Genomic DNA, 26,501 nt, shown 5'->3' with positions numbered 1-26,501 from the left:
GCAAAATTTCTGGTTGCAATTTCAATGGTTCTTTTCTTTTTTGTTTGTTTTAGCCACTCACATGTGTAATAATTGTGACTTGGAGGCGCTTGATAGTCTCAAACTACGTGATGAAATACAGCAGAGAGCCGAAGGAGTGAAGGAAATACTAGCGGAGATATGAAACGTCATTTATGGGAACATGAACGAAATTAGTAGCTTCGTTGTAAGCCATCAGCCAGCAATGAAGTGTTTTAAAAACTGAAATCTCAGACTAGTAAGGAATTTTATTAAGGAGAGAAAAATTATTACAATGAAAATTTTTAGCTCTATTCATTGCTGCAAAATTTATTGTTTTAATTTCAATGATTGTTTTTCTGAATTTGTTTAAGCCACCTATATTTGTTATAATTGTCGAGTTGTAGACAAATGTTGGGGTCAAGAGTAGAAGAACTTGACGAAAAAAGTGGTGAAGTCCTCAGTCTGACAGGAAATTTTCCAGAGGGAGGGAACGCCCCTTTTTGATGAAGGTAGGATAGGATCTTCTGCTGTGAAGGCAGGGGTAATGGTGATACAGTATTAAGCTCTTTGAGGATAGTAGGCATCCTAGCTCTTGAATTTGAAGAAAAAGGAGTGTGAGGGGAGGTAAAAAAATTAAATTTAAAGGGTTTACCTGAAAGAATGAAGTTTTTTTGTAAAATTGATTAGCTGCATCAATTTTAGCATACTTCACATCCTGCATCAAATGAACAATTTCATCTTCCACATTTAACTGAGTTCGAATACTCTAAATCTGCATTCAGAACACGCTATTCTTTTCTTTTTAATACAAAGAGGTTAAGAGCCAGAAAGATAAATTTAAAGGTGTTCACAGGTGGGATTAGTATTGGATGTTAATATTTTTATTTGTAGCAAACAAAGTTGTAAAAGTGAATCAGACACTAAAACTTCTAGCGTGTGTTTCGTACGATACACTCTGGTTAACGAATATAATCTAAAAGAATAGGACAATTTCAAAGATGGAACACGAGATTCTCCCTGTTCTGGGCTGTAAGTTCATTTGGCTTACAATCTAATTTCTCCTGAAGTATTGATTGAATTTGGAAAGGGCAAAAAAAGGCATCAAGTGATGTATTTACTTTCATAGTAGCTAAACTATGTGAAAATGTAAATATTTCCCGCAAATCTACCTGCACTAATTTGTATTGAACAATTAAAGGCCGCATTTCCATACTCAATTGTTCCCCCTAGGTCTACCTTTCAAATGAAACATTTCAAATCAGATCAAAAGCATCAAGAGCAAAATAAATAATTAGCTGAGTATACTAGTTAGGATACCTATTTAAGTATTTTACCAATGTATAAAATCTAAAGTATACTTCAGAAGAACTACCTAAACGATGGAAGTAAATAAGCTTCGTTTTTAAAGTGTTAAATTTGATGCCAACTTTCTTAAAAGAATAGGTTAAAAGGAATTTTAAGAAATAGATAATATCGGAGACCACACTGCCTTTCCATTACGATATATAAAAGTTCAAATAGGGATAATTTCCTTTTAATAGACAGTGATAGAAACTAACAGTGATAGAAACTAACAGTGATAGAAATTCACAAAAATACCAGATATTTCGGTCACACATGCAGTGACCGTCATCAGTAGTAGAACTAAACTAAAACAATTAAAAACAATAGTTTAAATACGAAATAAAACAAAACTTATATATTGTTTAATTTTCTAATTCATTTCAAAGAAAAGGCAGAAGCTAGCCTTCTTGACTTTCTTGGACCCGGTTCATTAGCTTTTAATAAAATAACACTTGGACAAAGGTCAACTACATTGGATGAATTGAGCTTTACTCTATCAGATCTTAACAAATTATCGTAGATAGAGTTCAACTCAAATTCACCTGTGTCACGATTCAAAGCTACATTCTTGAACAAGATTTTCTTTATTTCAGGAGTTTCTCGAAAACTTTGCTTTAAACCCCGGTCCCTAGAAATCAAAGAGACATTATAGAACAAAATAAAATGGTCTGGAGAATTTAAAATATCTTCCGAAAGGGCTGAAGTAAAATCTTCAGACTTAGAATCTTGCTTTAAAGCCGATGAAATAGAATCTTTATGCTATAATCTCATTTCCAGGTTAGTACGTCCCACATATGAGCTTCCACAAGTACATGGGATCTTATAGACCCCACTTTGTTTCCCCAATGAAGTTAGATTCTTCTCAGAACTTAAAAAACTACCCAAAGTATTATTACTCTTTAAAGCTACCTTTAGACCATTACTCTGTAAAATTCTTTTAAGTTTTTCACTTAGCCCGGTTTTCATCTTTTTGAAAAAATCTGGTTAATTAACCACTCTGGATGCATGTTACTTATTAATATTTTTCTTAGAAAAGACAACTCCTCCTCAACAAATTTTGGAGAGCAAATACTAAAGATCCGGTCAGTTAAAGAAATGATCAAACCAATTTTTACTTGGCAAGCGTGACCGGAACTAAGACAAAAATCTATTGTTATTTGTCGGTTTTCTGTAAATTTTAAAATCCAGACTATTTTTATTTTTTTAAAGAAGAGCATCAAGAAAAGGAAGTTTCCTATTCTCTTCTAAATCAACAGTAAACTTTAAGTCCCCCCAAACTATTAAGATGTTCCAAAAATCCTTTTAATTCCTCCTCCCCATAATCCCCTACTGAAATTAAGTCATCCATATATCGGTCCCAAAAAATATGTTTAAAAAAATACGAATCTAACGCAATTGTTTCAATATTCTCCACGAAAATATTAGCTAATAAGGGGATAAACGGACCCCATGGAAAAGCCATTTACTTGTTCAAAAAACTCCCCTCTGAATTTAAAAAAAGAAGAGAACTTGTTAAACAACCATAATAAATACATAATTACAGAAACTTCCAAATCTGTTTTGCCACTAATCATGTCCAAATTTCTTAACAGCTTTCTTTTTAGAAGAGTTTCGGCTGCTTCTACATCAGTATTTGTGTACATTGATATATTGTCGAAGCTTGAAAGCAAAGAACTTGAAGAAATTTCTACTCTTTTCAGTTTTTCAACCAAATTCGGAGAATTCTTAATGTACAAAATTTGTGTAGACAAAAATGGTTTACAGATTGACACTAACCATTTGCTCCAAGAACTTGTTGGTGACCTTGTATTTGACACAACTGATCGTAATGGTAGGTTAGGCTTGTGAATTTTGGGAATTCCATATAATTTAGGGCACAAGGAACTACGTGCCAGGCATTTGTAATAAAGTTTAGTTGTAATATTTCCTTCATCCTTCAAACAATTTAATTCGTTCTTAAACTTATTTGTAAAAGAGTTTGTTGGATTATACGATAGTTTCTTGTATTTTTTCATCATTTAGTCAACTCCTTAATTTGGATTTCTGGTCCTCAGTATTCATGACAACTAAAGAATTACTCTTTGAACTTTTCATCCCTATTTGAACTTTTGTTTATCGTCATGGAAAGGTCTCCGAAATGATCTATGTCATATTTATGGGGATAATCTGACCCAAAATGTTTATAAATATATAAACACTAAAAAAAAAATGCAAATGTTATCAACCAGCAGGATTTTCTTCTACAATGTAAGAAAATGAGAATTGTGCCACCTTCACTAAAATTCAATTTACATTTGGGCACGTTCAAGGAAGAAAAGTTTGAACGAAGCTTACATTTACCTTACCTTAGAACTTAGCTCCACCTGTACCTCTAGAGGCACACAGGGCGTTCGTTAACAGCCTCCAATCATCCCGCAAATGAACTGCGGCGTAGATGTCCTCCTACTCTGGGATTAAGGATGCATGAAGGGCTCTCCTGTCCCGCTCATATATCCTGCGAAGCGTGGTTTTGGACCTTCCTCGTTGACGCGTGTCGTCTGGTTGCCACTGTAGAAGCATATTCGGTAGTCTCGATCCTGGCATACGGATAACATGGCCAAGATAGCGCCATCTTCGTTGCCTGACTACATCAGCGGCATCAAGCTGGTTTGTGCAGTGGCGAATTTTCAAGTTTGTTATCCTATCCTTCCAGTTAATGTTCAGGATACATCGAAGACAGTTGTTTTCATATGCAGCGAGTCGCTTTTCCAGCTCAGCTGTGAGTTTTAAACATTCCATCGTGTACGTCAATATCGAAAGGGCTTTGCTTCTGAAAAGGCGAAGTTTTAGCTGGAGTGAGTACTTCGCTGATCTCCAGACTGGTCGAAGTCGTTGAAATGCCGATCTTGCCAGGGCTATTCGTGTTCTCAGCTCTTTTTGGAATCGCCACTAAACGAAACGGTGCTACCAAGATATCGGAAGTCGGTGACTTCCTCTATGCTTTCAGTCCCCAACTGGATGTTCATCGGTGAGTTAGTGGTTGACATCATTTTGGTTTTTTGGGGGGAGGGGTTGATATGTGACCCAAACTGCTCGGCTCTTTCGGCTAACTTGCATAAAAAGTCTTGAAGTTTACTTTTGTCTTTCTCCATCAATCCAACATCGTCTGCAAAGTCAAATCTTGGACTAGTCTGCCTGCAATTTTGATCCCGTATCCATCTGTTTGCCTGAAAATGTAGTCTACTATTAGAATAAAGAGAAATGGAGATAATACGCATCCTTATTTGACACCTGTCATCACTTTAAAATATCTTGTATTTCCTTCGGAGGTTCTCAAGCAGCATTCCGTGTCTTCGTACACTGCTATGATAAGGTGAACCAGCATTTCAGGAATACCTTAGAAGATAAGGATCCCCAATAGTATTGGGCGGTCTATTGAGTCGAACGCTTTTTCAAAGTCGACGAACAATAGACATAGATGTCGTATCCACTCGTTTGATTCTTCAAGCATGGTGCGCAGTGTGAATATCAGATCGACGCAAGATCTTTTTGCCGGAAACAATGTAGCTCCTCGCGTAAATGTGGTTCTAAGGCAGCTTGAAGTCTTGTCAAATTGATTATGCCGAAGAGTTTTCCGGGTATCGAGAGGAAGTTGATGCCTCTGTAATATGCCACAGACTGTCGCGTCTCCTTTTTTGAACAATTTAATGGTGGTTCCTGCTCTCCAGTCTTTGGGGACTTTTTCCTTTTGCAAGAGAAGGGAAAAGTAAACTAGCCACACCGAAAGGGACCTGCGGATCGATGAATTGACCATTTCTCCAGATATACAGTCACTAACCGGATATTTTCCATTCTTCAGCTTATTCGAGGCTGAAAGGATCTCATCCGCCGTTGGGTCGTCTTCATTAATGAGGAGACCCAAAAATGGGCTGTCCAGAATATCTGGTAGAACAGAAGGAAAAGGGTGGTCGAGAAGGAGACGGGCGGTTTAGAAGGCTTTCGAACTAATCCGCCCATCTATTTTTCTGGTCATCGGGATCAGTTAGCAGTCTTCTTTTTTCCTCTTTTACTGGTCCATCTTGTACGTTGGTCTTCCCAACGATTTCTTTAGTTAGGCGGTACACAGCTCTCGTGTCACCACGTCGGGCTGCTTCTTCTGCCATTCTTGCTTTCTCATTGAGGTGCTGTCGCTTGTCTGATCTAGCACATTTTGCTTCGGGCTGCGGCAATGTAATTCTAGACAAACGGAATAGCCCGACCACTTTAATTAAAGATTATTTACCCTGGCCTGCCGTAATTGGTTGTGTTTGTCATTTATTATCGTTGTATTCTTCTGTCACTTGTAAAAGTCTTCCACCTACTATTACTACTACTAACAACTCACCACGGCACCAAACTGCCTGAGGCCAAGACAGTTACGTAACCTCCTCATCCATCCCAATCAATTCAAAGCCTCCCTCTTTACACCCTCCCAGGAAATTTCCATTTCCTTTAAATATTTCTTTATAACATCGTTCCACCCCAAACGAGGACGACCTGCTTACCGCTTAGCCCTAGACGGCTGGTCGTCTAGGCCAATGTAAACTTTGGAAGTGGGTTTTTCTGGGTTGAAACCAATAATTAAATTCTAAGTATATGTCAAAAGGTCCATTTCCTAGTCAAATCCCATTTCCTTGATAACTAAATTAATTCTGAATATTTGCTGCAATTCCTAGAAGTTGAGAGATTAAAATAGAACAGTTCTGTCAAACGTCCGGATGTGTATCTGCATATTGTGCTGAATATAAGTTACCAATTTAGATTATTTGAGTCAGTTTTAATTCTGTATCCGTCCTCGCCATATGTACATTTCAATGTATTATATGTATAAATAAACATTTTATACTCTAAACATACACTAAGTGATGGTTAGAGACTCTAGACATCCTCCACCGGTAGAACCCAGATAATAGGCCAACGCTACCGTAAGACTCCAAAGAGAAGAAGTCACACTTTACAGAGAAGTAGACAATTCACAGAGAAGTGAACCAAGAAAGTTTACACCAACCGCCTAGGCCAATCTGTTATCCTTCATCTGCAAAACGTGCCCTAGCCATCTCAACCTTTCTTTCATTATATCCCTAGAAAGCGGGATTGAAACACATTTTTCTTACAACCTACAGTTTGAAATACGGTCATTGAGACAGGTAACCAACAACCCGTAGACAATTTCTCTGGAAAACATCTATTAAATCTTCATCCGCTTTTCGGAGCGCCCATGCTTCAGAGTCATATTTGACCACTGTCATCACTGTACCTTCCAATAAGAAAATGTACCTTCCAGTCTTGGTTTGCAGACTTATCTTCCTATTCCTCCAATCTTTTTTTAACTGTAAAAAACCACCCTGAGCCTTGGCTATTCTACTTTTAACATCTTTGCTGCCCCCACCGTCTTTACTAATAACACTACCAAGATAAGTTAAGCTGTCCGCTTGATCAATCCCTTTGTTACCTAACCTCACTTTTTCATCGTTTTACTTATTGCTAGCCTTTGCGACCTTCTTTTCCTCATATTAATATTTAAACCTATTCTAGCACCTTGAGCTTGGAAAACTCTATAAGCTTATTCATTTTGCTCAAACTTTCATCTAGAATGCTTAAATCATAATCTAAAACCCGGAGAGTTTTTCTTCCCCATTTGATTCCGTGGTCTCCCATTGCCTTTCCTTTGCTGCTGAAAACAAAGTCCATCAAATGATCCATAGAAAGGGGATACAACACAACCCTGCTTAACTCCTGATTTAATACAAAGCTGCTAACCTTATTTCCTACTTTAACCGCATTAGTGTTATTCTCGTAAATAGTACTAATCACTTTAATGTATTTGTCTGGTATACCATACAAGGATAAAACCTTTGCTAAAGCTCTTCTATCAACAGAATCGAACGCTTGCTCATAATCTATAAAACTGAGGACCAAAGTGAAAAGTGAAGAGTGAAAATTTGGTCGACACATCCTTTACCTTTTCTAAAACCGCACTGTTCTTCTTTTCAAACTTTGTCTACATCATCTCTTACTCTAAAAAGTATCATATTACTAAGTAATTTTCTACCTAAAGAGACCAGGCTAATGCCTCAATAATTAACACACTCACTCTTTTCACCTTTCTTATACAGTGGTTTAATTAAGCTTTTCTTAAAATCGTTAGGCACTTCCTCTTTTTCAAAAATCATATTCATAATCTTCAGTAATTTATTGCTAACCTCAGAGCCACCATATTTAAGAACCTCACTTACCACACTGTCAGCACCTGGAGCCTTGTTGTTTTTTATCCTTTTAGTACTGTCGCTGATTGTTACTCACTAAACAAATCTTACTTCACATCTAAGGTATCATAAACTTTTTCATTTTCCTCTATCTTCTCCTGCAACTGTATCTCGGTTTAGCAAATTCTCAAAATGTTCCGCCCATCTCTCTTTAATTCTTTCCTTACCAGTAATTGTGGCCCAGTTCCTATCTTTAACTGGAGAAAGTCCGGATTGACTACTCCCTCTCAATTTATTAACATGCCAGTGCAATATTTTTTATATTATGCCATTTAGCTGTATCTTCCAGATCCTTGGCAATTTTATCCATGGCCTCCACTTCACACCTCCTTAGTTCATATTTTAGTGCTTTCTCCACTTTCTTTACATTACTTTTGTTTTCGTATGATCTATCGCTCAGATAATTATTGTACAAGCCCCTTCTCCTCTCTATTAAACATAAGGATTTTTCTCTAATATTCCTAGCTGCAGTCCTAACTTTCTTCCCTAAGACACCATCAGTAACTTCACAAATTGTTTTTCTAAAATTATTCCAACCATCTTCCCAATTGTCAAATTTTAAACTCTCAAGTTTAGTATGCAACTATTCCTGGAAAGTTTCTCTCAAATTCTCATCCTGGAGTCTATAAATAAAATAACTTCTTGGGAGGTAGTTACCGTTCCGAAATTTCAGCTTTAAATTAACTTTAGACACTACTAGAGGGTGACCTTTACTTTTAACATCAATAACAGTAGTCCTATATACCCCAGTATCTTGTATTGGTCATGCCAATCTTCGGTTTACTATAACATAATCAATAAGGTTTCCTGTCTTACCATCACGTGAACACTTTGTCAACTTATGGGTCATTTTATGATCAAACACCGTATTGGTTATAACTAGACTGTTATACATACAAAACTGCAAAAGTTTGTAACCGTTACTGTTTTCTTTTCCTACACCAAATTTACTTAGGTTACGATGCCATCTATCCCTATTTCTACCGACATGGGTGTTAAAATCTTCTAGTAAAACACCATATTTCTAACTGGGACCCTGTCTATTTTCTCCTGTAATTGTAATCAAAATTCAACTGAGTCACTAGTATCTGCATCAGTCGGTTCAGCAGGGGCATATACTACTATAACTGATAACCTGAACGTTTAATAATAAAATAAGTAATTAGTATTCTATTATTAATACCCTCTCAGCCTAAACAAGACTTAGGAGCTTCCTTATCCATCATGAGCCCTACTCCCTGTCTGTGTACCCTATCCTTCCTGCCTGAGTAAACAAATTCTATATCACCTAATTTCATGCTTCATAGCCCTGGGATACGAGTTTCTGAAACTCCTAATAAGTCCAGTTTGAATCGTCTGAATTCCTCAGTCGAAATGTCTACCCGGTAGCCATTTTTTAACATCATAACATTCCAAGTTCCAATTTTCATGTTCTTTAAATTTTGAAATTATTTTAGCAACCAGGAAAGAGCAATGATCCCGGATACCAGTGAAGGAGCGGGATCAACATATCTTCTCAGGTCAACACCGAAGCACTTAAGCCGGCTTAGAAACAGACAACAAGAAGTCTTTGGGACCTCCAGCATGAATAGAGGCTTTGCGCAATCCTGGGCCCATCTTGATCACAACATGGTTTTCAGCACTTGGCGATGCTCTTCTATCAACAAGAGTCAAAATCCTGCAGAGACAGTCCCAGGCCTATTACCCCCATCTTATTATACATTCATGCCTACTAATATTATGCTACTACAGGGAGGCAGCCCATAGTCAATAAATTAGCTAGGGAGAGGTTTTTCAGCCCAAAAACACCTGTCATAACAGACCATGCCCAGAAAAATTATCCATTAATGAGAACCCCGTGCGAAGACCGTGTCGTTTAATAGGCTACAATTTCCCCAAGGGGCACCAATTTTCAAGTGGGAATAGAGATGACTGCAAGGTTCCCAGTCTTGCAGGTACCCCAAAAGGGTCGAGGCAGCCTTTTGCAGAGGCTATTGTCCATAGATCTGTATCTTGCGCCCTACAGCAGCTGTCCTCCTATAGAGGATCTTCCCATGATGGTGTTCTGCGTCACCATGCAGGAATTATATCTATAGTTGCCATACTTATATTTATGAAATAGGCCCATCCCTGGTTTATGAGAGCAGATTTCCCCATTACTGGGAGAAGGTTTGTAACTCATGGGACGTGTGGAAACGCCGGTGGACCCTGTTGAGTATATATTTGAGGGCTTTTTTCCCTCTCCACCTGTATTATAGCTCGGTCAAGGGTTCCCCATTTTCTATTATGGACCCCCAAGGACAAGGTCACCCCTTGGTCAGTGTATCCTATGAAGGTACCCTACAAATATGTAGGGCGTTCCCCAATTTCCACCTGGGGACGCTGAGTGACCTGGGGGAGGCTCCAAAAGAGCAGTAGACTCATAATTTTTTTTATGCTTATTATATTCTGATTTTGTTCTTATTATAATCTGATTTTGTTCTTATTATATTCTGATTCTTAATATTTACTTATTATATTCTGATTTTGGATATCTAAAGCCCAATGTTAGCCCTGGACTCAGTTGGCTCAGAAATCCTTACGTAAAGTACCAATTTTGGTAGGAACAAACAATAATTTTGAAATGTTTTATTAGTTTGTTGTAATGGAGGGCAACAATACTGCAATCTTAATCACTCCTTAATTATTGACATTTAATCATTCAGGATCGTGCCCTTGGATAATCTTGGAACAATCAAAAGTTAAAAGAAGTAAGATCCTATACGATAATTGGCTATATCTGTGGACTTTGTATGAGGGCATGATTGCTGTCAATCTTTATGGGGTTTGGTCAATCCAAAAGTAAATTTGTTTTATTTGTTCCTTAAATACGTTTTACCTATTGCTAATAGACTAAACCTTGAATTTCAGAGTGCAGACGTCAAAAGTCTAAAATAAAGTCTAGTCGTTCATTTCTTCTACAAGAAAGAAGACCCGATTTCATTAACGAAAGTCAACTCAGGCCCGGAAAAACTTTTCCATTTACAATTGATTTTCCATGTCCTCAGAACTTCAGGAGTAAACAAGCAATGCATTTCGGTGCAGAATTTCAACTATACGAGCTTAAAAGTATCAAAAAGGGTGCGTTTGAGGAGCACCAACTGTAAGAGTTGAAGAAAAATCTGTTTAGCATATTATTTCAAACTCCAGACCTGTATAAAATTGCTAATAAACCCAATAGACTTACTTTTGGATCTAGTTATGTCTATTTCCAAGCTTCAAAAAGTCCTCACAAGTAAAGTCAATTGTTCCTCTGTTTAAGATGTTTGAAGAATTTGTTCCCTCATGTTTATCTTGAGACGTTAATTACAGAATAGAGAAGTCTTCCTTCTGTAATAAGTGAGGCAAATTTAGACTTTAATTAGTCTGTAGTTACTTTTTGGAACTGTGCTGCCAATTTAAAGTATGGAGCTTACAATCCTTGCTTATAATTTTTGTCAAATTTTATGCTGACATTGACGTGTCTATCTCTTTTTAAGGGTCAGGGGATTATTACCTAAAGTATCGATAAATAACACGTAAATAAGCAATGTGAGCTTAACGCTCAAATGTCCAGTAAACAAAATGGCCATTAATGGAAAAATGCCATTTTTAGTGTTCAGGACTAATGTTTGTTGTTGTTTTGAATTGTTGGTTCTCTTTTCTTTTCTTTGTTTAAGTTGTACTCCATCCTTTTCCTTTTTGTACGATAGGTTATAAATACATAAATACATAAAGACAATCCAGTGCTGGATAAGAGCGCCAGTTTTCTGATTTAAAAATAATAAAGATTCCACTAGAGTCAGTTCACAGTAGGCTCAATCCGAAAGTTTCTTCTGATCTTATGTACGTCAAAAGAGCGATTACGGACCAAAGGTTTTGGAAAATCCTAAATACCCTTGCAAGGAAACCAAGAAAGTGGAAATAATAAATTTCCAAGTTAACTATGTTCCCAAATTGATTATGTTTGCTTTGCTGTATAAATATATAATATGTTGTGTCTTATGTCAGGGTAAAAAGTAAGGTTAAATTAAGTCCAACACGAATATATATTTAAATTGTTTATTTAGATTATGCTAAGTAAAAATGCAATCTTTACTTATCTTTTTCTTCAAGTATCTTAAATTATATTAAAATAAATGACAAAATATAAACGAACTAAAGGATACCTTGGCGGAATTTGAACAAACTTACCCTACTTACAGTATGTAACAGGCTTGTTTCATTCCTTTACGTTTTCAGGGATTTTAGTTTGAAAAAGATGAAGAAGATCACTTTATTGATTTATTTTATTTTACTTGCAGGAGAACAAAGTGTCATTCAGAATTGCACGAGAAAAAGTGCCAACTTAAATCCAGAACAATTCAATTTGTATTATTGCATGATCATTTATGCTGCAAAGGAAAGAAGAGGTCCAATTCATTAAAATTTAGAATTAAGAAGAGGTTTTTCAAATTTTTTAATTAAGATACAAAAAATTTACCTCTTAAAATTTGGAGGGAGAACTTTCAACGAGATTACATAAAAGCATAGTTTTCAAAATATACACGCAGCAACCGCCCCCTCCTTTCAAAGTTCCGCTCTTGGTAGCGAAATAAAGGCACCTTGCCTTGAAAAGACACTTTTCTATCAAAAGTTTCGGTTTAATAGTTTGGACGTTGCAAATTTTTAGCCGATCGTCAATCCTGAGCTCAGAGAAAGCAGACTATTCAAAGCTGGGAATTTCTGGAAATGGATAGTTTTAGTTAATAGAATGACTGACAGCTTTGGAAACAATAGTGAAAGTTCTAATCATGGTGGTCAGTCAAAACCAAGAATGGAAGTTGTTTGCGTTATTGATCTTCACCTAGCTGATGATTGCCTTCATAGCAGAAAAAAAGCATATGAAGCAATTAATCAGGCCTGTATCAATGCAAATGCCAATTGTACTTATGTACAGGTACATTCAATGTTCTTATTTGGGTAAAGTTCTACGAAATCATATTATTGAGTTAGGAATAAAGTGAATACACCATTTGATGCCTTTTTTATGCTGATTACAAATATAGGCCTAGGCTAATAAGCATTTCTATTGGAAATGAATTTCAGCCCCCCCCCCCCTATATAGGCTAGGTTATACCTAACCCTGAATTGGCCTATATAGGGGGGGGCTGAAACTCATTTCCGATAGAAATGCTTATTATATTCATAATCAGCATTAAAAAAAAGGCATTGAATGGTGTATTCACTTTTGTCCTAACTCAATAATATGATTTTGTAGAACTTTACCCTTATTTGTCTGATAATATATCATGTAAATCATCTGAGTCACATTATATTTAGAGTAACACCTTCATTATGCTAGGCCTACTTGGACAATTGGCACTTGAGATGTTATTGAGTATTAGAGGCTATTGAGAAAGAAAAATGTTAAGAAAACAGCTCTTGCTTCATAAATATACAGAATAATTATTGCTAAAACATTTTGACTACAGCTACACTGCATGTAGTAGCCACAAATATTCTGCATTTTATGAAGTAGGCTAAGAATTGTTTCCTTCACATTATTTCTTCTCAATAGCCCCTAATCTAAACCTAGCCTATGCTATAGGCCTACTTTTGCCAGTTATTGGCTAAACTATATTTATTAAAATGTATCTTGGTATCCCTGTAGTTTAGCTGCTCTTCTGATGGTAACACATTAATAAAGGAAGGAAAAATTCTAGAAAAGTTGATTTTGTCTAGTCTAGGTTTATCTTATAAAGTAGTCAAGGAAGGTAAATAAAACTCTCAAGAATGAATCAAGAGCCTCAATGATCCCATTAGAAGTATCTTGAGTAGTAAATTTATACTTCTTCTTACAATCTAGGTAAGACAAATGTGAATAGGCCTACATCACTTAATGTCTTTTTTCAGATAAGGTTTATATTAACACACTAATCAGATAGATAAAAAAAACATACCACTAGCATTAGAATTTCATTCTGAATTCAAATATGACACTTATTTCTGGGTCAATATCTACCAAATCATATTATTGAGTTAGGACTGAAATGAATACACCATTCGATGCCTTTTTTATGCTGATTACAAATATAATAAGCATTTCTATCAGAAATGAATTTCAGCCCCCTCCCCTATATATGCCAATTCAGGGTTAGGTTAGGTTGGGTTAGGTTAGGTATAGCCTATATAGGGGGGGGGGCTGTAATTCATTTCTGATAAAAACACTTATTATATTTGTTATCAGCATAAAAAAGGACATCAAATGGTGTATTCACTTTATTCCTAACTCAATAATATGATTTGGTAGATATTGACCCATTTCTGTTGCAAATTATTTTCAAAATTACTTCTTAGCTTCTTTAAGTTTCTTCAGTTTTAATTTTTATTTTTTATTTTTAAAGAAATGTCATGGTGGTAATTTGATTTGAAAATTACAAAAATTTTCCTGAAAGCTCTGGTTTGAATTAAAATATATTAAATCTGGTTGAGAGGTGATTTGATATGAAAAATACTAAACCAAAATTTAGTATTTTACAGATCAAATTGCCACCATGATGTTTCTGTAAAAAAAAACAACCAACAAAATAAACCAGAAAATTGAAGAAACTTAAAGAAGTTAAGAAGTAATTTTGAAAATAAATTTGTGACAGAAATAAGTGTTATATTTGGATTCAGAATGAAATTCTGATGCTAGTGGTATGTTTTTTTATCTATCTGATTAGTGTGTTAATATAAACCTTATCCCTTTTTTCATGCTCTTTCCAAATATAATAATTACTTCATGGGTAAATCCTTTTTTGATTCCTTGAAGGGGCTTAAAACAGCCCATATTAACCAAAAGTTCAAAAATGTACTGCTAAATAATTTCTGATTAGAAATAATTGCCATTAGTTACTTATTCAGGAATGGTAATTATTATTATTAGCCTGAGATTAATAGTTTAATATTATTTTGAAAAAAAAAATGTGTAGGAATTTATAAAAAGAGCTTGAAACCCATTGATGGCATCATAGAAAAATAAAAAGCACATAATTAGAATCACCCACATTTAATATTAAGGAAAATAACATTTTTTCATAGGTATGGTGAAAGACCTCTTTTTGGGAAAGACCACTTTTCTTTGGTATTTTGGAAAAATAGAGATGGGTTTTTGGACTACCCCTATTTTACTACAGCATGATGCAATGTAAGGGTAGTAGCAAGAGCCTATCTTTTATCTGACTTCTTGGAGAAATTTTCACTAATAATTTGTCAGCATAAATTCAAAATGTGGTCTCTGTTTTGACAAACAGTTGAAAAGAAAAAAATATAATTAATATTTGTGGTTTATAGAATAAATATCAAGCAATAAGAGTTAATTTTTAGAACCAGAAGAAAATTAGCTTCTGTTAATAAGTGAATAAAACTGAAACACTGAGAGGATATATACATCAAAACAGGATAATTGGTATCACAGGCAGCACAATAGTGCTGCCTAAGTAAAGAACAATGTTGGCATAATGTATTATTTATTTATTTACTTTTTATTTCCTGACCAGGGCAGTTTGTATTGAAGGAGTTGTCATAGAAACTTTGAAAAGGGCTCATTTGATTGGAAATTGGAATGGCTAGTTCCCTTTTTAATAATTAAAGTGATTGAAAGGCAACTAACACTCCTTCCATGCCTGCCATTTCCCCAAACTCATCCAATCAAAATTTTGAGATAGCCATTTTGTTCAACATAGTTGATTCCCAGACAGAAATTATGTTTTTGAGGAGGACACTCCTCCCTCAGCCCTCAGGGCAAGGGTCGTAAGTTATGCCCTCGGGGCATATAAGGTTTTTTATAGGAAGCATTGTTGTAGAAACTTCAAAAAGGAATCATTTGATTGGAAATTCAAAGGGCTATTGCCCTTTTTAATAGTCAAAAATGATTGGAGGGCAACTAACCCCCTCTCACACCAACTGTTTCCCCAAACACATCCAATCAAAATTTTGAGATAACCATTTTGTTCAACATAGTTGAAAGTTCTGAAAATTAGGTCTGAGGATGACTCCCCCCCACAGCCCTCAGGGCAAGGGTTATAAGTTCTGCCCTGGGGGATTATAAGGTTTTCATTGAAAGCATTGTCATAGAAAATTTAAAAAGGATTAATTTGATTGGAAATTGAAAGGGCTAGTGTCCTGTATTAATATTTGAAATTGATTAGAGGGCAACTAACCCTACTCTCACGCCCACCATTTATCCAAACACATCCAATCAAAATTTTGAGATAACCATTTTGTTCAACATAGATGAAAGTTCTAGAAGTTCCATTTATCCAAATACATCCAATCAAAATTTTGAGATAGCCATTTTGTTCAACATAGTTTAAAGTTCTGGAAATTACATGTTTGAAGATGATAACCCCCCAGAGCCCTCAGGGCAAGGGTTATAAGTTATGCCCTGGGGGTATATAAGGTTTTTTATTGAAAGCCTTGTTGTAGAAATTTGAAAAAGGCTGATTCGATTGGAATTTAAAAGGGCTGGTGCCCTTTTTAATAGTTGAAAGTGATTGGAGGGCAACTAACACCCCTCTCATGCCCACCTTTTAACCAAACACCTCCAATCAAAATTTTTAGATAGCCATTTTGTTCAACATGGTTGAAAATTTCGGAAATTAGGTCTTTAAGGATGACACCCCAGCCCCCCTTCCCCCCACAGCCCTCAGGGCAAAGGTTATACATTATGCCCTGGGGGCATGTAAGGTTTTTATAGAAAGCATTGTGGTAGAAACTTCAAAGAGGGCTCATTCAATTGGAAATTGAAAATTGCTTGTGCTCTTTTTAATAGTCAAAAGTAGTTGGAGGGCAACTAACCCCCCTCACACCTTCCATTTCCCCAAACACATACAATCAAAACTTTTAGATAGCCATTTTTTTCAACGTAGTTGCAAGGTTTGGAAATTTAGGTTTTTAAGGGTGACACCCCACCCACAGCCCTCAGGGTAAGGTTTGTAAGCTATGCCCTTGGGGCAAATAAGGTTTTTATAGAAAGCGTTGTTGTAGAAGCTTCAAAAATGGCTCATTCAATTGGAAATTGAAAGGGCTAGTGCCTTTTTAATAGTCAAAAGTGATTGAAGGGCAACTAATCCCCCTATTACACTCACCATATCTCCAAACACATCCAATCAAAATTTTGAGATATTCATTTTGTTCAACGTAGTTGAAAGTTCTGGAAATTAGGTCTTTGAGGATGACAATTCTCTCCCCCCCACACAGCCCTCAGGGCAAGGGTTGTAAGTTATGCCCTGGGGCATATAAGGTTTTTATAGAAAGTTTTGTTGTAGAAACTTCAAAAAGAGCAAATTTTGATTGGAAATTGAAAGGGCTATTGGCCTTTTTAATAGTTGAAACTGAATGGAGAGCAACTAACCCCCTCTCACACCCACCACTTCCCCAAACACATTCAATCAAATTTTTGAGATAGCTATTTTGTTCTACATAGTTGAAAGTTCTTGAGGTTATGTCTTTGAAGAGGAAAAACCCCCCAGGGCAAAGGTTGTAAGTTATACTCTTAGAGCATATAAGGTTCGTATAGATATCGCTGTCGTAGAAATTTCAAATGGGGTTCATTCAATTAATAATTGAGAGGGCCAGTGCCTTTTTTAATAGTCGAAAAAGTGGTTGGAGGGTAACTAACTCCCCTCTCATGCCCACCATTTCCCCAAGCACATCCAATCAAAATTTTCAGATAGCCATTTTATTCAATGTAGTTGAAAGCTCTGGAAATTAGGTCTTTGAGGATGACTCTCCCCCCAGAGCCCTCAGGGCTAAGGTTGTGGGTTATGTCCTGGGGCATATAAGGTGTTATTGAAATCTTTGTCATAGAAACTTGAAAAAGGGCTCATTTCGAAATTCAAAGGGCTAGTGCCCTTTTTAATAGTCAAAAGTGATTGGAGAGCAACTAACTGCCCTCTCATGGTTATTTTGGGCATATTTATTTTTTTATATAATTTAAATAAAACACATTACATTCAGTATAACTAAAATAAAATACTCCAGTGTTCGAACCTTATTAATAGTCGAAAGTGATTGGAAGGCAACTAACGCCCCTCTCACGCCCACCATTTCCCCAAACACATCCAATCAAAATTTTGAGATAGACATTTTGTTTTACATAGTTGAAAGTTTTGCAAATTAGGTCTTTGCCAGTGTTGTCACAGAAACTTCAAAAAAGGCTCATTCAATTGTGAATTGAGAGGGCTAGTGCCCTTATTAATAGTCAAAATGATCAGAGGGCAAATGCCCCTCTACACCCATCATTTCCCCAAACACTAACGATCAACATTTTGATATAGCCATTTTGTTGAACGTAATTTAGGGGTCTGGAAATTGTGCTTTTGAGTATAACAACCTCCTCACAGCCCTCAGGGCTAAGGTTGTGAGTTATGCCCTGGGGGCATATAGTGTTTTTATAGAAAGTGTTGTCATAAAAACTTACAAAATTGCTCTTTTGATTAGAAATTGAGAGGGTTATTGCCCTTTTTAATAGCCAAAAGAAATCAGAGGGAGAATTGCCTCCCCCCATATCCATCATTTCCCCAAACATTTCCAATCAACATATTGATATGGCCATTTTGTTCAACGTAGTTGAAAGGTCTAGAAAATATGTCTTTGAGGATGACAACCCTCCCCCCATAGCCCTCAAGACAAGGGTGTTAAGTTTTCCCCTTGGGGTAAATAAGGTTTTTATAGTAATTTTTGTTGCAGCTGCTTCAAAAAGGGCTCATTTGATTAGAAAATTAGAGACTAGTGCTATTTTTATTAGTCAAACATGATCAGAGGGAAAATTTTGTTATAGCCATTTTGTTCAGCCCATCAGAAATGTCTGGAAATTATGTCTTTGAGGATAACAAATCCCTCCAGCCCTCAGAGCAAGGGTTGTAAGTTATGCCCTGGGGACCTATAGGGTTTTTATAGACAGTGTGTTCATTTAAACTTCGGAGGGGGCTCATTGGATTGGTAATCAGACTATCTAGTGCCCTTTTTAAGAGTCAACGTGATCAGAGGGCAGCTACCCCCTCCACCCTACACACATATTGTATTGTCCCGAAATGTGTCTAATAGAAATTTTGAGATAGCCATTCTATTCAAAATAGTCTAAATATCATATAACAAGGCTTTTGCGGTTGAAACAAACCCCAGAGATCAGGGACAAAGGTTGTAAGTTATGCCCAGGGGGTATTTAAAGTTCTTATCAAAGGGATGGTTGTTTAACTTCAGAAGAGGCTCAGTCTTTCTCCCTGAAAAAAACTCTGTCAATATAAAATGAACAGAAATCAATCAAAAAAACATTTTGCACAAAATAAGTTTTTCAAAAAAAAGTAAAGAACTCCATTAAACCAAAAATGGAAAAAAAGAATCAAATAATCTACCAAGCATACAACTACCACAAATCAGTATCAATAAATAAACAAAACCCAAAACAAACAAAAATTAAAATAAGTCAAACTCAAAACGAGCAGAAACTAATCTGAGATTCTAAACGCTATGCTTTCTAAAAGCTAGAATATAATTTGTACTTTACTGAAAACAATTCTTTTAAATGTTTTCACTTTTATCTGATAACTTTAAGAAATAAAAAAATAATTAAGATTTTAAGGAATAAATATCAGCATATGTACCCTACATTAAACTGACAATGCATATTTTTTCAGTTAATTCATTTGAATTTTTGTCAATGAATTCAAAATATTACACTCATGAATGAGTATAACTTTTAATTTTGCCTTTTTCTATCATTTTTTAAATTGTCAAGTTTAAAAAATAAATATTATTTCTGAAAACTATCCAAAACCATTTGTGTGACCTATTATTATTGCCAGTTTTCCAATAATAACTGATTACAGTATTACAGTGGAAGCACAGTTGATTGTTAAATGACCTTTTTATTCAGTTGTTGTTATTTGCAACTTCCTGATATAATACTCAGCAGCCAGCTTTTCTTTTTGCAACTGGTACTTTTTTGTCAGTAAAACATGATTTGTCAGAAATGAAAGTTTGTGGGCCTAGGATATATACTTCTCTATTGTTTTCATTACTTGATCTGCCATGCTTCTTTGTTAAAAGTCTTTTTATTCTTAATCTATCAATAGCATCATGTCATTGCAACAAAGAATTAGGCCTAAGTCCAGCCAGATAAATTTTTTTTAACAAATTAAAAATGTGAATAAAAATGTAAAGAAACATGAAAATTTGATTAGTAGAAATGGGCTACATATTATAAAGTAAGAACTTAATTTTTGATAGATTTTTCTTGTAGTTTTGTATTAAGCCTGGGCCTGAATCTGAAACCATTAGGAAGGGGGTGGGGTACATTATCATAGTAGCAATCCTCTGTGATGAGGTTCTTGAAGATCAGTATATTGGACAATCTTGCACCATTCAACTCACTTTTAGCAATACTACCTTTTCTGCATTTTGGATTAAATGTAGACTACAAAATTTTCATCTTCACATTATCAAAATTAAAATTACAATAGATCAAGCCACTGATCATGTTGTACTGGGGATCACACATCCATGTGTCACCATCCATATTTGGCATCACCAAAATATGCAACTTACAGGAATGATAATGTATCTTGCAGCTGACAAAAGAGATTAAAAGGGAAATCAACTGTAAAAGCAGATATTGAAGAAATATAAACAGCACCAATCGCCTGATTACAGAGAGAAGTTTTGCAAATGCCAGAACAAAGTTAAAAACTTGATGCAGGCCTTGCATATGAATTTTGAATCGAAGCTTGCTGATGAAGTCAAGACTAACCCGAACAAGTTTTAGCAGTACATCTCTAGCCAAGATCACAATAGAAAATGTATTAAAAAACTGATAAGCAAGCAAGACAGAGAAACTACAGATACTAATAAACTTGCTAATTTACTGAACCAACAATTTGTCTCAGTTTTCACCACTGAGCATGATGGCCCTTTACCTTCCCCACCAAACTATAATATAAAAGCCCTGATGGAGAGCATCACAGTATCATCTACAGAGGTCCTTAAACATTTAAAAAAGTTGAATTCTAACAAGTCACCAGGACCTGATAATATACATCCTAGACTACTAAAATAAATTGCAGAAGTGATAGCAGATCCCCTGACAAGAATCTTCTAGACATCACAAATAACTAGAGAGCTCCCAGCAGACTGAGAAGTAACCAATATAACTCTAGTATTCAAAAAAGGTGACCACACCAAGCCGGAGAATTATTGACCTGTCAGCCTAACCTCAGTTGTGGTGAAGATGCTTGAACGCATAGTTAATGATTCATTTCTCGAATATTTAACCACAAACAAAATCTTGTAATCCAAGCTGCATGGATTCTAGTCAGAAAAATTGGTCAACCCTGCTTGTTGGGCCCATATGAGATAATTACAAACATGATTAACAAAGGGCATCCAGTTGACCAACTGCTACTAGCCTTTGCTCTGGTCTTAAATAAAGTGTCTCCTAATCGACTGTACTCAGAATTGTCTGCTACTGGTATCAGTACGTCCCTGATAGCCTGGCTGATGGATTTCCTCACTAACTACAAGCAGAAAGTCCGTTTGTTTGAGACAGGTGATCAGCCAATCTACTCTGGTGAGTCCATAGTAATGAGTGAGGTACTGCATGGAACTGTATTAGGCCCAACACTTTTCCTCATATATATCAACAATATTTCCAATCATGTGAATAATAATATACATTTGTTCAATTATGACACCTGATGTTCTGGAATCGCTAACGTATTTAAACGTCAAAACGATCTAGACATCTCACAAATTGTATTTGAGGCTGGTTTTTCAAATTCAATGCTTGCAAATAATGTGCTCTACAGCTTGGAACTAATAGCTAAATGGTTACATATTCAATTTTAAATCCAATCAATAATATACTACTACTACTACTAACAACTCACCGCAGCACCAAGCCGCCTGAGGCCAACACAGCTACGCACGCTCCTCCTCCACCCCAATCTATTCAAAGCCTCCCTTTTTACACCCGCCCACGAAGTTCCCATTTCCTTTAAATCTTTCTTTATGACGTCCTCCCACCCCAGATAGGGACGACCTGCTTTCCATTTAGCCCTAGATGGTTGGCCGAAAAGAACAATCTTTGGCAATCTCTCATACTTAATCCGCACAACGTGCCCTAGCCACTTCAACCTTTTTTTCATTATAGCCCTAGAGAGCGGTATTGAACCACATTTTTCGTATAGCCTATTGTTTGAAATACGGTCAGTCAGCTGGGTACCCAGAACAATCCTTAAGCCATTTCTCTGGAAAACATCTAGCAAATCTTCATCTGCTTTTTGGAGCGTCCATGCTTCAGAGCCATATTTGACCACTATCATCACTGTAGCTTCTAGTATTCTAATCTTGGTTTGCAGACTTATTTTCCTATTCTTCCAGACTTTTTTTTAACTGTGAAAAAACACCCTGACCCTTGGCTATTCTATCTTTAACATCTTCACTGCTCCCACCATCTTTACTAATACTACTACCAAGGTAAGTGAAGCTGCCCACCCGATCAATCTTTTCATTACCCAACGTCACCTTTTCATCTTCACTTATTCCTAGCCTTAGTGACTTAGTCTTCCTAACTTTAATTTTCAAACAAATTCTAGCACTCTGAACTTGCAAAACCTCTAAAACTTCATTCATTTTGCTCACACTTTCATCTAGGATGCTTAAATCATCAGCATAATCCAAGTCCAGTAGACTTTTTCCTCCCTATTTGATTCCGTGGTCTCCCATTGCCTTTTCTGTGCTCCTTAAAACAAAGTCCATCAAAATAATCCATAGAAAGGGGGATAGAACAGAACCCTGCTTAACTCCTGATTCAATACAAAACCAGCTACTAGCCTCATGTCCTACCTTAACCATAGCAATATTATTCTGGTACATAGCACTAATCATTTTAATGTATTTATCTGGCATAGCCTACAAGGATAAAACCTTTACTAAAGCTCTTCTATCAACAGAATCGAACGCTTGCTCATAATCTATAAAACTGAAGACCAAAGGTGTTTGAAAACTCTGGCACTTCTCAATTATTAACCTAAGAATGAAAATTTGGTCTACTTTTTCTAAAACCGCACTGCTCTTCTCTTAAAACTTTGTCTACGGCATCTCTCAGTCTAAAAAGTATCATATTACTAAGTAATTTACTACCTACAGAGACCAGACTAATGCCTTAATAATTGCCACTCATTCTTATCACCTTTCTTATGCAGTGGTTTAGTTAAGGTTTTCCTAAAATCGTTAGGTACTTCCCCTTTTCCAAAAATCATATTCATAATCTTCAGTAACTTATTTCTAACCCCAGAGCCACCATATTTAAGAAACTAGTTTACCACCCTATCAACACCTGGAGCCTTATTATTCTTTAATCCTTTTAGTACTGTTGCTAATTCCTCCTCACAAAACAAATCTTCCTTCACATCCAAGGTATCACAAACTTTTTCATTTTCCTCTATATTTTTTCCTGCAACTTTGGTGTGATCATTGAGAAGGGGTCGAGGTTTAACAGCCGCATTCCAGTATGTTGTCTCCCTAGCAAACTCCATCCTTGGCCTGTTAAAAAGGACCATCAGTAGTTGAGAGGCAATAATATTCATAAAATTTTCTAAGGCTCTTGTTAGACCCGATCTTGATTTTGACATGTGTCTGGCTGGTCCTTCTTACCAGCAAGATGTTAGGCTCATTGAAAATGTCCAGAGGCAAGCAGCAAAGTGCATAAAAAAGCCTAAAGTTGGCTTCATATGAGGAATGTCTCAAGCAGCTCAAGCTACCTACCCTTGTCTACAGACGCATGCGAAGTGATATGATGCTGACTTATAAACTCCAAAAGGAAGACTCCACCATCTTCAAGGGCAACCACAGTACCAGTCATCATCTCACAAGAGGACACTCAAAGAAGCTACCAAAAGTAAGCTCCAGATCAAGAATCAATCAAATGTATTTTTCAAGAAGAGTGATTAACCTGTGGACTGAAGTGAAGGACTCTACTGTCGGCGCTCCTTCTATTCAGTCTTTCAAACATTAACTTGACAAGGAGTGGAAGAAGAAGCAGTGGAGGTTTGACTGGGATTCATCAAATCAAGAGCACTACAGGTCTGGAGGACCTTAAAGCTCTCAAATTGATTAAGGTGACGTAATTCTGGTTGGTCAAGATTTGAGAAATACTTTAAATCTTCTTCCTTGACAATTAGTCAATATGTCAATAAATTAAAGGGGTATATTAGACATGATGACAATTTCTTGGTCCTTTAACTTAATGCTCAGGGTTTTTGATCATCAATTAACCAGTTGACACTGATAGTTGGTGATGGACCTGCCTGCTGCCATATGGCTATGTGAAATCTTACCAAATAATAGTAATGAAGTTCTGCTGGATACACTCAGATATAGGATGGACTTGTCTCAATTAATAGAGTAAAGCAAGAGGTGGTCTTGCCTTGTATATATCTAGTGACCTTCCTGACACTGCCAGGAGTGGTCTATCAAGGAATCAGGAAGAGATCTCTGAATCCCTATTATTTACATTAGATCTCAAGGTAAGGACCTTATTATTGGTAATATATACTGATCATCAAGTGGATTCATGCCCTTGTCTCTTCAGATCTTCGATGAGCTTTTGGAGACAATACAAACTCATCTGTGTAAGCTTATAATAATCCAGAGACTTATTCTTAACTTGTTTGGCCTTACATTTCCTGTAATGGTGCATTTTCTAGCAGCTCTGCTCACAGGTGGAGCCTTCCAAGAGTTTGCATGCCAACACATATTTCTATGACTATAAATTTTTTGACAATCAATATTTTCTCCCATCTTATCCATCATTTCTATTTTGTGTAGATCTACAACATGCAAACCAGTAACAGTTTAGGCCTCATAAATTGGGCGAGGGGGGGACAAGGTGTACAAAATAATTTCTCATTCCACTAAGTTCCTTAACAGGAGTGTAAAAATATTAAATAAGAGAAATTTAGTGTCAGATGTTACAAAACCTCCCTGTCCAGGCCTATACCTACTTCTGATGAAAACCTCAACAATGGCTGAAATGTGTTATTTCACTTCAAATTCTTTATTGAATAGTTTACCTGTAAATCCTAACCTTAGTAATACAAAAACTTTCTTTAATACCTTAGAGAAGTTAAGAAATACTTAAAACTTTTAGTAGTTAAAAAGCAGCCATTTTAAGTCCCTAACTCTACTGAAGAATCAAACTAAACAGGGAATTGTTTCTTTGATATTAATTAAAAAATACTTTCCAAAAAAGAAGTTTTTCAAAGAAAAGTATAGGCCATTTTAAAATTAAGATCAGCATATACAAATACCTGTTAAAATTTCAAACTCAAACCAACCAGAAATTACTATTAAAGAATAATGAAACCCAAAACGAACAGAAATTAAATAAACAATCAATGCAAACAAACATACAATAGACACTAATGTAAATGAATAAATAGATCTTAAAACGAGTGAAACTTGAATTGAATATCCAAATCAAGTTTGAAATGAACAAAAATCACTAAAAACAAGAGCTTGGGTATCTCACTGTAAAAGTCTAAAACCTACTGCGGCATTGGCGCTTTACTGAAAACGAATTATATTGCAAATATATTTTTTTGTACATAATATTGAAAACAAACATTAAAATTACAGTAAAATTTTGAACTGATGAGCTCTCAGCAAATAATATCATTATACATCAAGTATTCAGTTTAATTTATTAGTTCTTTCTAAGATTGTTCAAGAACAATATAATTTCACTGCAAACAAGAGTTCGGATACTGCCCCCTTCCTCAATTGTAAAACCTAAATCCTACTGCGTCATTGACGCTTCACTGAAAACTAATTATACTACAAGTATTTTCTTTTCCAGTTCTTACAGCATTGAAAATAAAATAAAACTACGGTGAAATAAAATTTTGAACTGATGGATCTTTCAACAATTAATAGCATTAAATTTATAATATTCAATTTGATTTTGTTTATACTTTTCAAGACTGTTTAAGACACATATAGTTTTCAGTAAAGCGTCAATGACGCAGGTTTTAGACTTTTTACAGTGAGAGAAGGAAGCGATACCCATAATCTTGTTTGTAGTGATTTTTTTCGTTTCAAACTTGATTTGCATATTCAATTTAAGCATTACTTGCTTTAAGGTTTATTTATTGATTTGTATTATTACTTGTTGTATGTTTTTTTGCTATGATTGTTTATTTAATATCTGTTCGTTTTTCTTTCGTTTATTCTTTAAGACTAATTTCTGGTCAGTTTGAGTTTGAATTTTAACATGTATTTGTATCTACTGATCTTAAGTTTAAAATGGCCTTTACTTTTCTTTGGAAACTTCTTTTTTGGAAAGTTTTTTTTTTAAATTAATTTTTGTTCGTTTTTGATTGCAGAACTTTTCAAGTTTTAAGAAATTCCTTATTTCAAAATCAAACTTTTTTTTCAACATCAAATGTTTATCAAAGTATCAAAACTAGTATCAGAGTAACGATATCAACGTACAAAAGTAACAAAGTAAAGAAGGCATGAAAGTAAACAATATATCAAAGTAACAATAAGCAACATGAATAACTTATAGCCTTTGCACCATAAATCGAAGTTGCCGCCTAAATCGCTAAATCCAAGTATTGAAGTAAACAAAGTGTCAAAATACCAATAATCAAGTTGCGTAACTCAAAGCCATTTCCCCGGGGTTGGAGGCGGGGGCGTCAATCCCGGAATCATCGTTATTTGGCCTTTGAACTTCTTTGAACAAAATGGCAATCTAAAAATTTTGAACAAATGCCCTTTAAAAAAGTGGGGCATGGGCTTTATTGCCCATTTATCACTTTTGACTCTAAA

The 26,501-nt window shown here is 35.7% G+C and overlaps 2 protein-coding genes across 3 annotated transcripts in view; one reads left to right on the top strand and one right to left on the bottom strand.

Moving 5' to 3' along the window:
• Window positions 1-3,786: 3,786 nt before the first annotated feature.
• LOC148954874 (uncharacterized) lies at window positions 3,787-4,122 on the bottom strand. Its single transcript, XM_089105461.1, has one exon. The coding sequence runs from the start codon at window positions 4,120-4,122 to the stop codon at window positions 3,787-3,789; it is 336 nt and encodes a 111-aa protein (XP_088961587.1).
• Window positions 4,123-12,370: 8,248 nt separating this feature from the next.
• Window positions 12,371-26,501, top strand: part of Ask1 (apoptotic signal-regulating kinase 1) — a 154,242-nt gene continuing 140,111 nt past the window's right edge. For both annotated transcript variants that reach the window (XM_089098979.1, XM_089098971.1), the window contains exon 1: window positions 12,371-12,585. In XM_089098979.1, the coding sequence (XP_088955105.1) occupies window positions 12,400-12,585 (186 nt within the window). In that variant the 5' untranslated portion in view covers window positions 12,371-12,399. The remainder of the gene's footprint in view (window positions 12,586-26,501) is intronic.

The sequence above is a fragment of the Artemia sp. Qi Xiang Cuo genome, chromosome 2 (assembly GCF_049724085.1).
Source record: "Artemia sp. Qi Xiang Cuo chromosome 2, ASM4972408v1, whole genome shotgun sequence".
Classification (NCBI taxonomy): domain Eukaryota; kingdom Metazoa; phylum Arthropoda; class Branchiopoda; order Anostraca; family Artemiidae; genus Artemia; species Artemia sp. Qi Xiang Cuo.
This window is presented reverse-complemented; position numbering and strand designations above follow the sequence as displayed.

Bases quoted from the DNA above. Each gene is read 5' to 3' on its own strand.
- LOC148954874 (XM_089105461.1), bottom strand. From the start codon at position 4,122: ATGGAATGTTTAAAACTCACAGCTGAGCTGGAAAAGCGACTCGCTGCA.